Source organism: Somniosus microcephalus, chromosome 12 (assembly GCF_052327205.1).
Source record: "Somniosus microcephalus isolate GS21.2 chromosome 12, FLI_Smic_1.0, whole genome shotgun sequence".
Lineage (NCBI taxonomy): Eukaryota > Metazoa > Chordata > Chondrichthyes > Squaliformes > Somniosidae > Somniosus > Somniosus microcephalus.
Window position 1 is genome coordinate 170321251 of NC_140998.1, and position 16978 is coordinate 170338228.

Here is a 16978-nt window from a genome sequence, read left to right on the forward strand (position 1 = left end):
ATCTGAATGCACGTAGCATTCGTAACAAAATAGACGAGTTAATGGCACAAATAATTACATATGAGTATGATCTTGTTGCCATTACAGAAACATGGCTGCAAGGTGACAATGCCTGGGAATTAAACATACCAGGTTATTTAACGATCAGGAAGGAAGGGGAGGTGGGGTGGCTATGTTAATAAAGGAAGGAATCACTGTAATACAGAGAAATGATATTAGGTCAAAAGATCAGGATAATGAAACAGTTTGGGTGGAGATAAGGAATAATAAGGGGAAAAAAACACTAGTGGGCGTAGTCTACAGGCCTCCGAACAGTTGCAACTCGGTTGAGGCTTGTAATAAGGGAACATCTATAATTATGGGGGATTTTAACTATCATATTAATTGGACAAATCAAATTGGGCAGGGCTGCCTTGAGGATGAGTTCATTGAGTGTATTAGGGATGGGTTTCTTGAGCAGTATGTAACTGAACCGACCAGGGGGCAAGCAACCTTCGATCTGGTCCTGTGTAACGAGACAGGATTAATTAAAAATGTCCTAGTAAAGGATCCCCTTGGAATGAGTGACCATAACATGGTTGAATTCCATATTCAATTAGAGGGTGAGAAGGTTGGATCTCAAACAAGCGTGCTAAGCTTGAATAAAGGAGACTATGAAGGTATGAGAGCGGAATTGAGTAGAGTGGATTGGGAAAATAGATTAAAGGGTAAGACGATACATGATCAGTGGTGTACATTTAAGGAGTTATTTTACAACTTCCAAAAAAAAAATATTCCACTGAAAAGAAAAGGGTGTAAAAGAAAAGACAGCCATCCGTGGCTAAGTAAAGAAATTAAGGATAGTATTCGACTAAAAACAAGGGCATATAAGGTAGCCAAATCTAGTGGGAGGATAGAGGATTGGGAAAACTTTAAAAGACAGCAAAAAATAACAAAAAGATTGATTAAGAAAGGGAAGATAGATTATGAAAGTAAATGAGCAAAAAATATAAAAACAGATAGTAAGAGTTTTTATAGTTATATAAAAAGAAAAAGGGTGGCTAAAGTAAATGTTGGTCCCTTAGAGGATGAGACCGGGAAATTAATGGTGGGAAATGTGGAGATGGCAAAAACACTGAATGAATATTTTACATCAGTCTTTACAGTAGAAGACACTAAGAATATCCCAACACTGGACAAACAGGGGGCTATAGGGAGGGAGGATCTAAACATGATCAAAATCACTAAGGAAGTGGTACTCGGTAAAATAATGGGACTCAAGGCGGATAAATCACCTGGACCTGATGGCTTACATCCTAGGGTCTTGAGGGAAGTGGCGGTAGGGATTGTGGATGCATTGGTAATAATTTTCCAAAACTCCCTGGACTCAGCAAAGGTCCCGGCAGACTGGAAAACTGCTAATGTAACACCCTTATTTAAAAAGGGCAGTAGACAGAAGGCTGGAAGCTATAGACCGGTTAGCCTAACATCTGTGGTAGGTAAAATGTTGGAGTCCATTATTAAGGAGGCTGTAACAGGACATTTGGATAATCATAATTTAATAGGACAAAGTCAGCATGGTTTTATGAAGGGGAAGTCATGTTTGACAAATTTGCTGGAGTTCTTTGAGGAAGTAACATATAGGGTGGATAAAGGGGAACCAATGGACATAGTGTATTTAGACTTCCAAAAGGCATTTGACAAGGTGCCACACAAAAGATTATTGCTTAAGATAAAAAATCACGGGATTGGAGGTAATATTCTGGCATGGATAGAGGATTGGCTATCTAACAGAAAGCAGAGAGTTGGGATAAATGGTTCATTCTCGGACTGGCAATCAGTAACTAGTGGTGTTCCACAGGGGTCAGTGCTGGGTCCCCAACTCTTTACAATCTATATTAACGATTTGGAGGAAGGGACCGAGTGTAACATATCAAAGTTTGCAGATGATACTAAGATGGGAGGGAAAGTAGTGAGTGAGGAGGACATAAAAAACCTGCAAGGGGACATAGACAGGCTAAGTAAGTAGGCAGAGATTTGGCAGATGGAATACAATACTGGAAAGTGTGAGGTTATGCACTTTGGCAGGAAAAATCGTAGAGCAAGTTATTATCTTAATGGCAAGAAACTGGAAAGTACTGAAGTACAAAGGGATCTGGGGGTCCTGGTGCACGAAACTCAAAAGGTTAGTATGCAGGTGCAGCAAGTGATTAAGAAGGCCAATGGAATGTTGGCTTTCATTGCTAGGGGGATAGAATATAAAAATAGGGAGGTATTGCTTCAGTTGTACAAGGTATTGGTGAGACCACACCTGGAATACTGCATACAGTTTTGGTGTCCATACTTAAGAAAAGACATACTTGCTCTCGAGTCAGTACAAAGAAGGTTCACTCGGTTAATCCCGGGGATGAGGGGGTGGACACATGAGGAGAGGTTGAGTAGATTGGGACTCTACTCATTGGAGTTCAGAAGAATGAGAGGCGATCTTATTGAAACATATAAGATTGTGAAGGGGTTGGATCGGGTGGATGTGGGGAGGATGTTCCCGATGATGGGTGAAACTAGAACTAGGGGGCATAGTCTTAGAATAAGGGGCTGCTCTTTCAAAACTGAGATGAGGAGGAACTACTTCACTCAGAGGGTGGTAGGTCCATGGAATATGCTGCCCCAAAAAGCTGTAGAAGCTACATCATTACATAAATTTAAAACAGAAATAGACAGTTTCCTAGAAGTAAAGGGAATTAAAGGTTACGGGGAGCGGGCAGGAATTTGGACATGAGTCTAGGTTCGGATCGGTCATGGCCCTGTGGGTAGCGGAGCGGGCCCAGGGGCCGTGTAGCCTGATCCTGCTCCTATTTCATGTGTCTAATTCTGTTAGATTCAGGAGATAGTTCTGTGATAGTAGATTGGCGGTTAGGATCAGATCAGCCATGATCTTATTGAATGGCGGAGCAGGCTCGAGGGGCCGATTGGCCTACTCCTGCTCCTATTTCTTATGTTCTTATGTTCTTACACACACAGACACACACGCGCACACACACACACACAGGCACATACTCACACATAGGTACAGACACAGACACACAGACACACTCACCCTCACACTCGCCCTCAGACACACACCCTCACACACACAGACACAGACACACACGCACACACTCTCACACACACAGGCACACACACACACAGGCACACACACACACACAGGCACACACACACACACACACACACACACGCACGCACAGGCACACAGGCACACACTCACACATAGGTACAGACACACAGACACAGACACACTCACCCTCACACTCACCCTCACACACACACAGACACACACCCTCACACACACAGACACAGACACAGACGCACACGCACACACACGCACGCACACACACACAGGCACACAGGCACACAGGCACACACTCACATATAGGTACAGACACACAGACACACTCACCCTCACATTCGCCCTCACACACACACACAGTCACACACACACACACACACACAAAGTCTGAGCCTTATATTTTGGTGTTAATAAGTTGTACAGACCCATTCTGTTACTTATATTGTTAAAGAAATGTATTTAATTAATGAAAGTTTCTTGGTATAATTTGCAGACCTGATCTGATAAACTACAAGTGCCTGACACCAAACGAGCCGATTAGAAACCTAGTCAACGCCTTCATTGTTGCGGAGAAGACACTGGGCATTCCCACGCTCCTAGACCCAGAGGATGTGGCCATCCCGCACCCAGACGAGAAGTCCATCATGACTTATGTGTCTCTGTACTACCATTACTTCTCCAAAATGAAGCAGGACCAGACTGTGCAGAAGAGGCTTTCTAAGGTACTACAAGTGATCCATTATTTATTTATAATGTCATTAATAGTGTTTTATTTCAGGAGAATCCCTCAATCATACTATTTAAACAATTGTTCTCTATTGCTCTGTTAAGGCACCTCACCCGGTTTAGACAAAATACTGTATGTTTGAACTGCTTCTGAGTATCTGGGGAATTGACTTTTGCTGGCTCATTCAAGGATGGCTCAGATGAGACGTTAAACCAAAGCCCTGTCTGTCCTCTCAGATGGACGTTAAAGATCCCATGGCACTATTTGAGGGAGAGCAGGGGAGTTCTCCCTGGTGTCCTGACTAATATTTATCCCTCAACTAACATCACTAAAACAGATTACCTGGTCATTTATCTCATTACTGTCCGTGGGATCTTACTGTGTGAAAATTGGCTGCCATGTTTCCTACATTACAACAGTGACTACACTTCAAAAGTACTTCATTGGCTATGAAGCACTTTGGGACATCCTGAGGTCTTGAAAGACTATATATGTGTCATGAATCTTATCATTCATGAAGAAATGACTCATGAAATAACACTGGGCGGCCAGCTGGTGGTGCCGTCCAAGGAGTATAAATACTCGGGCGTGGGCCCAGCTTGCCCAGGACGTTTTTGTAACTAGAATCTCATGGTTGTGAAACAGTTGATTAAAGCCTTGTTTTACACTCAAACCAAGTGCTCAGTGGTCTTTTTACATCAATATGCATGCCAATTCTTTCTTTTCTTTGTGAATACTTGGAGGAAGTAATCATTTAGAATATTTACTATTTTGTACTCATCCTTAGTTTTGACTCCTTTCCATATTTGAATGGTTTTCCTCTTTGACTGCTCTCACTGTTGGAATATTATGTCCAGTTTTGGGCACCCTACCTTAGGAAGGATGTCAAGGCCATGGAGAGGGAACAGAAGAGATTCATTACGATGATAACAGTAATGAGAGGCTTTAGTTATGAGGAGAGGTTCGAGATATTGGGGCTGTTTTCATGAGAACAGGGGAAGTTAAGAGGAGATCTGATAGAGGAGTTCAAAATGATGACTGTTTTTGAGCAAACAAGTCAGGAAAATAGTATTTTCACTGATGGGTGAGTTGGTAACTCAGGGTAGAGGTTTCTAAACTGGTGCATTCAGGCTGCAGGTGGGGTAGAACCAATTGAGTTTTAATCACTGGAGAGAGATGGAGGGATCACACAACAGAAAAAGTTTTAATTTCTCCAGAGTTTCACATTAGTTAAATGAGTTCATTTCTTTTTAAGGGAGCCTTGAGGCTCCCTGGCCTGTTGTAGATCTGCTTGAGCTGATGACTCTCGGTCTTACAACATGTGAGGGAATTCTCAAAGGCTATACCCTTGGACAAAGTAGTGAACTCCCTTAGTGTTGGTAATATATAATTGAATTGGAGACTGAGTTCTGGTTTCTGTTCGTTATACAGATTCTTGGTCTCCTTAAGGACATTGAAGACCTCAAACTCGAATACCAGGTATTGGTATCTGACCTGCTCCGGTGGATCAAAGAAAAGGTGAGGGAGCTGAATGACCGCCACTTCCCCAACTCACTGAATGGCATGCAGAAACTGGTGGCAGACTTCAAAACCTTCCGCACAGTGGAGAAACCGCCCAAGTATCAGGAGCGAGGAGTCATTGAGGCTCAACTCTTCAACATCAAGACGAAACTGAGGGCCAACAACATGAGACAATACGTCCCTCCAGAGGGGAAGACCTTGAGCGACATCGAGAAGCACTGGGCCAATCTGGAGAAATCTGAATACGAGCGGGAGAAGGCCCTGCAAAAGGAGATGCTGCGGCTGGAGAGGCTGGAGCAGCTGGTGCAGCGGTTCCAGAAGAAGGCCATGCTGAGGGACGCTTACCTCAGCGATATGAGATCAGTTGTTGCCAAACAAAACGTCAATGTGGAGAGCGTAGAGGAGGCAGAGGCTGCCACCAAGAGGCAGGAGGCCATCACCACTGATGTGTTTGCCAGGGAGCAGAGGTTTAAGGCCCTGGCTGAAATGGCACAGGTCATCGAGAGAGAGAATTACCATGGCAAGATTCAGATAGTGAAGAAGTAAGATTGAGTTACTGCTAGCCCTTCAGCTCAGTCTAATATAATTGTGGTTTGGATCAACAACTGTTCCTTCAAGGGACTGGGTGGGTCAGTGGGTCAGAGACTGAACTTTCAGAGACTGGGTGGGTCAGTGTGTCAGACACTGTCCAATCAGAGACTGGGTGGGTCAGTGGCTCAGACACTGAACTTTCAGGGACTGGGTGGGTCGATGAGTCAGACAATGAACTTTCAGAGACTGGGTGGGTCAGTGTGTCAGACACTGTCCTTTCAGAGGCTGGGTGGGTCAGTGGGTCAGGCACTGTCCTTTCAGAGGCTGGGTGGGTCAGTGGGTCAGTCACTGCCCTTTCAGAGACTGGGTGGGTCGGTGGGTCAGACACTGTCCTTTCAGGGACGGGGTGGGTCGGTGGGTCAGAGAATGTCCTTTCAGAGACTGGGTGGGTCAGATACTGTCCTTTCAGGGACTGGGTGGGTCGGTGGGTCAGAGACTGTCCTTTCAGAGACTGGGTGGGTCGGTGGGTCAGACACGGTCCTTTCAGGGACTGGTTGGGTCAGTGGGTCAGACACTGTCCTCTGAGGGACTGGGTGGGTCAGTGGGTCAGACACTGTCCTTTCAGGGACTGGGTGGGATGGTGGGTCAGACACTGTCCTTTCAGAGACTGGGTGGGTCAGTGGGTCAGACACTGTCCTCTGAGGGACTGGGTGGGTCAGTGGGTCAGACACTGTCCTTTCAGGGACTGGGTGGGTCGGTGGGTCAGACACTGTCCAATCAGAGACTGGGTGGGTCGGTGGGTCAGACACTGTTATTTCAGAGACCAGGTGGTTCGGTGGGTCAGACACAGTCCTCTGAGGGACTGGGTGGGTCGGTTGGTCAGACACTGTCCTTTCAGGGACTGGGTGGGTCGGTGGGTCAGACACTGTCCTTTCAGAGACTGGGTGGGTCAGTGGGTCAGACACTGTCCTCTGAGGGACTGGGTGGGTCAGTGGGTCAGACACTGTCCTTTCAGGGACAGGGTGGGTCGGTGGGTCAGACACTGTCCAATCAGAGACTGGGTGGGTCAGTGGGTCAGACACTGTCCTTTCAGAGACTGGGAGGGTCGGTGGATCAGACAATGTGCTTTCAGAGACTAGGTGGGTCGGTGGGTCAGACACTGTCCAATCAGAGACTGGGTGGGTCAGTGGGTCAGACACTGTCCTTTCAGAGACAGGGTGGGTCGGTGGGTCAGACACTGTCCTCTGAGGGACTGGGTGGGTCAGTGGGTCAGACACTATCCTTTCAGAGACTGGGTGGGTCAGTGGGTCAGACACTGTCCTTTCAGAGACTGGGTGGGTCAGTGGGTCAGACACTGTCCTTTCAGAGACTGGGTGGGTCGGTGGGTCAGACACTGCCCTTTCAGGGACTGGGTGGGTCGGTGGGTCAGACACTGTCCTTTCAGAGACTGGGTGGGTCGGTGGGTCAGACACTGTCCAATCAGAGACTGGGTGGGTCGGTGGGTCAGACACTGTCCTTTCAGAGACTGGGTGGGTCGGTGGGTCAGACACTGTCCAATCAGAGACTGGGTGGGTCGGTGGGTCAGACACTGTCCTTTCAGAGACTGGGTGGGTCGGTTGGTCAGACACTGTCCTTGCAGAGACTGGGTGGGTCAGTGGGTCAGACACTGTCCTTTCAGAGAGTGGGTGGGTCGGTGGGTCAGACACTGTCCTTTCAGAGACTGGGTGGGTCATTGGGTCAGACACTGTCCTTTCAGAGACTGGGTGGGTCGGTGGGTCAGACACTGTCCTTCCAGAGACTGGGTGGGTCAGTGGGTCAGACACTGTCCTTTCAGGGACTGGGTGGATCGGTGGGTCAATCACTGTCCTTTCAGAGACTGAGTGGGTCGGTGGGTCAGACACTGTCCTTTCAGAGACTGGGTGGGTCGGTGGGTCAGAGACTGTCCTTTCAGAGACTGGGTGGGTCGGTGGGTCAGACACTGTCCTTTCAGGGACTGGGTGGGTCGGTGGGTCAGAGACTGTCCTTTCAGAGACTGGGTGGGTCAGACACTGTCCTTTCAGAAACTGGGTGGGTCGGTGGGTCAGACACTGTCCTTTCAGAGACTGGGTGGGTCGGTGGGTCAGAGACTGGGTGGGTCGGTGGGTCAGACACTGTCCTTTCAGGGACGGGGTGGGTCGGTGGGTCAGAGAATGTCCTTTCAGAGACTGGGTGGGTCAGACACTGTCCTTTCAGGGACTGGGTGGGTCGGTGGGTCAGACACTGTCCTTTCAGAGACTGGGTGGGTCGGTGGGTCAGACACTGTCCTTTCAGGGACTGGGTGGGTCGGTGGGTCAGAGACTGTCCTTTCAGAGACTGGGTGGGTCGGTGTGTCAGACACTGTCCTTTCAGGGACTGGTTGGGTCAGTGGGTCAGACACTGTCCTCTGAGGGACTGGGTGGGTCAGTGGGTCAGACACTGTCCTTTCAGGGACTGGGTGGGATGGTGGGTCAAACACTGTCCTTTCAGAGACTGGGTGGGTCAGTGGGTCAGACACTGTCCTCTGAGGGACTGGGTGGGTCAGTGGGTCAGACACTGTCCTTTCAGGGACTGGGTGGGTCGGTGGGTCAGACACTGTCCAATCAGAGACTGGGTGGGTCGGTGGGTCAGACACTGTTATTTCAGAGACCAGGTGGTTCGGTGGGTCAGACACTGTCCTCTGAGGGACTGGGTGGGTCGGTTGGTCAGACACTGTCCTTTCAGGGACTGGGTGGGTCGGTGGGTCAGACACTGTCCTTTCAGAGACTGGGTGGGTCAGTGGGTCAGACAATGTGCTTTCAGAGACTAGGTGGGTCGGTGGGTCAGACACTGTCCAATCAGAGACTGGGTGGGTCAGTGGGTCAGACACTGTCCTTTCAGAGACAGGTGGGTCGGTGGGTCAGACACTGTCCTCTGAGGGACTGGGTGGGTCAGTGGGTCAGACACTATCCTTTCAGAGACTGGGTGGGTCAGTGGGTCAGACACTGTCCTTTCAGAGACTGGGTGGGTCAGTGGGTCAGACACTGTCCTTTCAGAGACTGGGTGGGTCGGAGGGTCAGACACTGTCCCATCAGAGACTGGGTGGGTCAGTGGGTCAGACACTTTCCTTTCAGAGACTGGGTGGGTCGGTGGGTCAGACACTGTCCTTTCAGGGACTGGTTGGGTCGGTGGGTCAGACACTGTCCAATCAGAGACTCAGTGGGTCAGACACTGTCCTTTCAGAGACTGGGTGGCTCAGACACTGTCCTTTCAGAGACTGGGTGGGTCAGTGGGTCAGACACTGTCCTTTCAGCGACTGGGTGGGTCGGTGGGTCAGACACTGTCCTTTCAGAGACTGGGTGGGTCGGTGGGTCAGACACTATCCTTTCAGAGACTGGGTGGGTCAGTGGGTCAGACACTGTCCTCTGAGGGACTGGGTGGGTCAGTGGGTCAGACACTGTCCTTTCAGAGACTGGGTGGGTCAGTGGGTCAGACACTGTCCTTTCAGAGACTGGGTGGGTCAGTGGGTCAGACACTGTCCTTTCAGAGACTGGGTGGGTCGGTGGGTCAGACACTCTCCTTTCAGGGACTGAGTGGGTCAGTGGGTCAGACACTGTCCTCTGAGGGACTGGGTGGGTCGGTGGGTCAGACACTGTCCTTTCAGGGACTGTGTGGGTCGGTGGGTCAGACACTGTCCTTTCAGAGACTGGGTGGGTCAGTGGGTCAGACACTGTCCTCTGAGGAACTGGGTGGGTCAGTGGGTCAGACACTGTCCTTTCAGGGACTGGGTGGGTCGGTGGGTCAGACACTGTCCTTTCAGAGACTGGGTGGGTCGGTGGGTCAGACACTGTCCTTTCAGATACTAGGTGGGTCGGTGGGTCAGACACTGTCCAATCAGAGACTGGGTGGGTCAGTGGGTCAGACACTGTCCTTTCAGAGAGTGGGTGGGTCGGTGGGTCAGACACTGCCCTTTCAGGGACTGGGTGGGTCGGTGGGTCAGACACTGTCCTTTCAGCGACTGGGTGGGTCGGTGAGTCAGACACTGTCCTTTCAGAGACTGGGTGGGTCGGTGGGTCAGACACTATCCTTTCAGAGACTGGGTGGGTCAGTGGGTCAGACACTGTCCTCTGAGGGACTGGGTGGGTCAGTGGGTCAGACACTGTCCTTTCAGAGAGTGGGTGGGTCGGTGGGTCAGACACTGTCCTTTCAGAGACTGGGTGGGTCAGTGGGTCAGACACTGTCCTTTCAGAGACTGGGTGGGTCGGTGGGTCAGACACTCTCCTTTCAGGGACTGAGTGGGTCAGTGGGTCAGACACTGTCCTCTGAGGGACTGGGTGGGTCGGTGGGTCAAACACTGTCCTTTCAGGGACTGTGTGGGTCGGTGGGTCAGACACTGTCCTTTCAGAGACTGGGTGGGTCAGTGGGTCAGACACTGTCCTCTGAGGGACTGGGTGGGTCAGTGGGTCAGACACTGTCCTTTCAGGGACTGGGTGGGATGGTGGGTCAAACACTGTCCTTTCAGAGACTGGGTGGGTCAGTGGGTCAGACACTGTCCTCTGAGGGACTGGGTGGGTCAGTGGGTCAGACACTGTCCTTTCAGGGACTGGGTGCGTCGGTGGGTCAGACACTGTCCAATCAGAGACTGGGTGGGTCGGTGGGTCAGACACTGTTATTTCAGAGACCAGGTGGTTCGGTGGGTCAGACACTGTCCTCTGAGGGACTGGGTGGGTCGGTTGGTCAGACACTGTCCTTTCAGGGACTGGGTGGGTCGGTGGGTCAGACACTGTCCTTTCAGAGACTGGGTGGGTCAGTGGGTCAGACAATGTGCTTTCAGAGACGAAGTGGGTCGGTGGGTCAGACACTGTCCAATCAGAGACTGGGTGGGTCAGTGGGTCAGACACTGTCCTTTCAGAGACAGGTGGGTCGGTGGGTCAGACACTGTCCTCTGAGGGACTGGGTGGGTCAGTGGGTCAGACACTGTCCTTTCAGAGACTGGGTGGGTCAGTGGGTCAGACACTGTCCTTTCAGAGACTGGGTGGGTCAGTGGGTCAGACACTGTCCTTTCAGAGACTGGGTGGGTCAGTGGGTCAGACAATGTGCTTTCAGAGACGAGGTGGGTCGGTGGGTCAGACACTGTCCAATCAGAGACTGGGTGGGTCAGTGGGTCAGACACTGTCCTTTCAGAGACAGGTGGGTCGGTGGGTCAGACACTGTCCTCTGAGGGACTGGGTGGGTCAGTGGGTCAGACACTGTCCTTTCAGAGACTGGGTGGGTCAGTGGGTCAGACACTGTCCTTTCAGAGACTGGGTGGGTCGGTGGGTCAGACACTATCCTTTCAGAGACTGGGTGGGTCAGTGGGTCAGACACTGTCCTTTCAGAGACTGGGTGGGTCAGTGGGTCAGACACTGTCCTTTCAGAGACTGGGTGGGTCGGAGGGTCAGACACTGTCCAATCAGAGACTGGGTGGGTCGGTGGGTCAGACACTGTCCTTTCAGAGACTGGGTGGGTCGGTTGGTCAGACACTGTCCTTGCAGAGACTGGGTGGGTCGGTGGGTCAGACACTATCCTTTCAGAGACTGGGTGGGTCAGTGGGTCAGACACTGTCCTTTCAGAGACTGGGTGGGTCAGTGGGTCAGACACTGTCCTTTCAGAGACTGGGTGGGTCGGTGGGTCAGACACTGTCCTTCCAGAGACTGGGTGGGTCAGTGGGTCAGACACTGTCCTTTCAGGGACTGGGTGGATCGGTGGGTCAATCACTGTCCTTTCAGAGACTGAGTGGGTCGGTGGGTCAGACACTGTCCTTTCAGAGACTGGGTGGGTCGGTGGGTCAGAGACTGTCCTTTCAGAGACTGGGTGGGTCGGTGGGTCAGACACTGTCCTTTCAGGGACTGGGTGGGTCGGTGGGTCAGAGACTGTCCTTTCAGAGACTGGGTGGGTCAGACACTGTCCTTTCAGAAACTGGGTGGGTCGGTGGGTCAGACACTGTCCTTTCAGAGACTGGGTGGGTCGGTGGGTCAGAGACTGGGTGGGTCGGTGGGTCAGACACTGTCCTTTCATGGACGGGGTGGGTCGGTGGGTCAGAGAATGTCCTTTCAGAGACTGGGTGGGTCAGACACTGTCCTTTCAGGGACTGGGTGGGTCGGTGGGTCAGACACTGTCCTTTCAGAGACTGGGTGGGTCGGTGGGTCAGACACTGTCCTTTCAGGGACTGGGTGGGTCGGTGGGTCAGAGACTGTCCTTTCAGAGACTGGGTGGGTCGGTGTGTCAGACACTGTCCTTTCAGGGACTGGTTGGGTCAGTGGGTCAGACACTGTCCTCTGAGGGACTGGGTGGGTCAGTGGGTCAGACATTGTCCTTTCAGGGACTGGGTGGGATGGTGGGTCAAACACTGTCCTTTCAGAGACTGGGTGGGTCAGTGGGTCAGACACTGTCCTCTGAGGGACTGGGGGGGTCAGTGGGTCAGACACTGTCCTTTCAGGGACTGGGTGGGTCGGTGGGTCAGACACTGTCCAATCAGAGACTGGGTGGGTCGGTGGGTCAGACACTGTTATTTCAGAGACCAGGTGGTTCGGTGGGTCAGACACTGTCCTCTGAGGGACTGGGTGGGTCGGTTGGTCAGACACTGTCCTTTCAGGGACTGGGTGGGTCGGTGGGTCAGACACTGTCCTTTCAGAGACTGGGTGGGTCAGTGGGTCAGACAATGTGCTTTCAGAGACTAGGTGGGTCGGTGGGTCAGACACTGTCCAATCAGAGACTGGGTGGGTCAGTGGGTCAGACACTGTCCTTTCAGAGACAGGTGGGTCGGTGGGTCAGACACTGTCCTCTGAGGGACTGGGTGGGTCAGTGGGTCAGACACTATCCTTTCAGAGACTGGGTGGGTCAGTGGGTCAGACACTGTCCTTTCAGAGACTGGGTGGGTCAGTGGGTCAGACACTGTCCTTTCAGAGACTGGGTGGGTCGGAGGGTCAGACACTGTCCCATCAGAGACTGGGTGGGTCAGTGGGTCAGACACTTTCCTTTCAGAGACTGGGTGGGTCGGTGGGTCAGACACTGTCCTTTCAGGGACTGGTTGGGTCGGTGGGTCAGACACTGTCCAATCAGAGACTCAGTGGGTCAGACACTGTCCTTTCAGAGACTGGGTGGCTCAGACACTGTCCTTTCAGAGACTGGGTGGGTCAGTGGGTCAGACACTGTCCTTTCAGCGACTGGGTGGGTCGGTGGGTCAGACACTGTCCTTTCAGAGACTGGGTGGGTCGGTGGGTCAGACACTATCCTTTCAGAGACTGGGTGGGTCAGTGGGTCAGACACTGTCCTCTGAGGGACTGGGTGGGTCAGTGGGTCAGACACTGTCCTTTCAGAGACTGGGTGGGTCAGTGGGTCAGACACTGTCCTTTCAGAGACTGGGTGGGTCAGTGGGTCAGACACTGTCCTTTCAGAGACTGGGTGGGTCGGTGGGTCAGACACTCTCCTTTCAGGGACTGAGTGGGTCAGTGGGTCAGACACTGTCCTCTGAGGGACTGGGTGGGTCGGTGGGTCAGACACTGTCCTTTCAGGGACTGTGTGGGTCGGTGGGTCAGACACTGTCCTTTCAGAGACTGGGTGGGTCAGTGGGTCAGACACTGTCCTCTGAGGAACTGGGTGGGTCAGTGGGTCAGACACTGTCCTTTCAGGGACTGGGTGGGTCGGTGGGTCAGACACTGTCCTTTCAGAGACTGGGTGGGTCGGTGGGTCAGACACTGTCCTTTCAGATACTAGGTGGGTCGGTGGGTCAGACACTGTCCAATCAGAGACTGGGTGGGTCAGTGGGTCAGACACTGTCCTTTCAGAGAGTGGGTGGGTCGGTGGGTCAGACACTGCCCTTTCAGGGACTGGGTGGGTCGGTGGGTCAGACACTGTCCTTTCAGCGACTGGGTGGGTCGGTGAGTCAGACACTGTCCTTTCAGAGACTGGGTGGGTCGGTGGGTCAGACACTATCCTTTCAGAGACTGGGTGGGTCAGTGGGTCAGACACTGTCCTCTGAGGGACTGGGTGGGTCAGTGGGTCAGACACTGTCCTTTCAGAGAGTGGGTGGGTCGGTGGGTCAGACACTGTCCTTTCAGAGACTGGGTGGGTCAGTGGGTCAGACACTGTCCTTTCAGAGACTGGGTGGGTCGGTGGGTCAGACACTCTCCTTTCAGGGACTGAGTGGGTCAGTGGGTCAGACACTGTCCTCTGAGGGACTGGGTGGGTCGGTGGGTCAAACACTGTCCTTTCAGGGACTGTGTGGGTCGGTGGGTCAGACACTGTCCTTTCAGAGACTGGGTGGGTCAGTGGGTCAGACACTGTCCTCTGAGGGACTGGGTGGGTCAGTGGGTCAGACACTGTCCTTTCAGGGACTGGGTGGGATGGTGGGTCAAACACTGTCCTTTCAGAGACTGGGTGGGTCAGTGGGTCAGACACTGTCCTCTGAGGGACTGGGTGGGTCAGTGGGTCAGACACTGTCCTTTCAGGGACTGGGTGGGTCGGTGGGTCAGACACTGTCCAATCAGAGACTGGGTGGGTCGGTGGGTCAGACACTGTTATTTCAGAGACCAGGTGGTTCGGTGGGTCAGACACTGTCCTCTGAGGGACTGGGTGGGTCGGTTGGTCAGACACTGTCCTTTCAGGGACTGGGTGGGTCGGTGGGTCAGACACTGTCCTTTCAGAGACTGGGTGGGTCAGTGGGTCAGACAATGTGCTTTCAGAGACGAGGTGGGTCGGTGGGTCAGACACTGTCCAATCAGAGACTGGGTGGGTCAGTGGGTCAGACACTGTCCTTTCAGAGACAGGTGGGTCGGTGGGTCAGACACTGTCCTCTGAGGGACTGGGTGGGTCAGTGGGTCAGACACTGTCCTTTCAGAGACTGGGTGGGTCAGTGGGTCAGACACTGTCCTTTCAGAGACTGGGTGGGTCAGTGGGTCAGACACTGTCCTTTCAGAGACTGGGTGGGTCAGTGAGTCAGACAATGTGCTTTCAGAGACGAGGTGGGTCGGTGGGTCAGACACTGTCCAATCAGAGACTGGGTGGGTCAGTGGGTCAGACACTGTCCTTTCAGAGACAGGTGGGTCGGTGGGTCAGACACTGTCCTCTGAGGGACTGGGTGGGTCAGTGGGTCAGACACTGTCCTTTCAGAGACTGGGTGGGTCAGTGGGTCAGACACTGTCCTTTCAGAGACTGGGTGGGTCGGTGGGTCAGACACTATCCTTTCAGAGACTGGGTGGGTCAGTGGGTCAGACACTGTCCTTTCAGAGACTGGGTGGGTCAGTGGGTCAGACACTGTCCTTTCAGAGACTGGGTGGGTCGGAGGGTCAGACACTGTCCAATCAGAGACTGGGTGGGTCAGTGGGTCAGACACTTTCCTTTCAGAGACTGGGTGGGTCAGTGGGTCAGACACTGTCCTTTCAGAAACTGGGTGGGTCGGTGGGTCAGACACTGCCCTTTCAGGGACTGGGTGGGTCGGTGGGTCAGACACTGTCCTTTCAGCGACTGGGTGGGTCGGTGGGTCAGACACTCCTTTCAGAGACTGGGTGGGTCGGTGGGTCAGACACTCTCCTTTCAGGGACTGAGAGGGTCAGTGGGTCAGACACTGTCCTCTGAGGGACTGGGTGGGTCGGTGGGTCAGACACTGTCCTTTCAGGGACTGTGTGGGTCGGTGGGTCAGACACTATCCTTTCAGAGACTGGGTGGGTCAGTGGGTCAGACACTGTCCTCTGAGGGACTGGGTGGGTCAGTGGGTCAGACACTGTCCTTTCAGAGACTGGGTGGGTCAGTGGGTCAGACACTGTCCTTTCAGAGACTGGGTGGGTCAGTGGGTCAGACACTGTCCTTTCAGAGACTGGGTGGGTCGGTGGGTCAGACACTCTCCTTTCAGGGACTGAGAGGGTCAGTGGGTCAGACACTGTCCTCTGAGGAACTGGGTGGGTCAGTGGGTCAGACACTGTCCTTTCAGGGACTGGGTGGGTCGGTGGGTCAGACACTGTCCTTTCAGAGACTGGGTGGGTCGGTGGGTCAGACACTGTCCTTTCAGATACTAGGTGGGTCGGTGGGTCAGACACTGTCCAATCAGAGACTGGGTGGGTCAGTGGGTCAGACACTGTCCTTTCAGAAACTGGGTGGGTCGGTGGGTCAGACACTGCCCTTTCAGGGACTGGGTGGGTCGGTGGGTCAGACACTGTCCTTTCAGAGACTGGGTGGGTCGGTGGGTCAGACACTGTCCAATCAGAGACTGGGTGGGTCGGTGGGTCAGACACTGTCCTTTCAGAGACTGGGTGGGTCGGTTGGTCAGACACTGTCCTTGCAGAGACTGGGTGGGTCAGTGGGTCAGACACTGTCCTTTCAGAGAGTGGGTGGGTCGGTGGGTCAGACACTGTCCTTTAAGAGACTGGGTGGGTCAGTGGGTCAGACACTGTCCTTTCAGAGACTGGGTGGGTCGGTGGGTCAGACACTGTCCTTCCAGAGACTGGGTGGGTCAGTGGGTCAGACACTGTCCTTTCAGGGACTGGGTGGATCGGTGGGTCAATCACTGTCCTTTCAGAGACTGAGTGGATCGGTGGGTCAGACACTGTCCTTTCAGATACTGGGTGGGTCGGTGGGTCAGAGACTGTCCTTTCAGAGACTGGGTGGGTCGGTGGGTCAGACACTGTCCTTTCAGGGACTGGGTGGGTCGGTGGGTCAGAGACTGTCCTTTCAGAGACTGGGTGGGTCAGACACTGTCCTTTCAGAAACTGGGTGGGTCGGTGAGTCAGACACTGTCCTTTCAGAGACTGGGTGGGTCGGTGGGTCAGAGACTGGGTGGGTCGGTGGGTCAGACACTGTCCTTTCAGAGACTGGGTGGGTCAGTGGGTCAGAGAATGTCCTTTCAGAGACTGGGTGGGTCAGACACTGTCCTTTCAGGGACTGGGTGGGTCGGTGGGTCAGACACTGTCCTTTCAGAGACTGGGTGGGTCGGTGGGTCAGACACTGTCCTTTCAGGGACTGGGTGGGTCGGTGGGTCAGAGACTGTCCTTTCAGAGACTGGGTGGGTCCGTGGGTCAGACACTGTCCTTTCAGGGACGGGGTGGGTCGGTGGGTCAGAGAATGTC

General features: G+C 53.0%; 1 protein-coding gene across 1 annotated transcript in view; it reads left to right on the forward strand.

The window, feature by feature from the left end:
• Positions 1-16978, forward strand: part of sptbn5 (spectrin, beta, non-erythrocytic 5) — a 781023-nt gene that overhangs the window by 66281 nt on the left and 697764 nt on the right. The window contains 2 exon segments of the mRNA XM_086003837.1: positions 3600-3828; positions 5265-5896. Coding sequence (XP_085859963.1) covers positions 3600-3828; positions 5265-5896 — 861 coding nt within the window.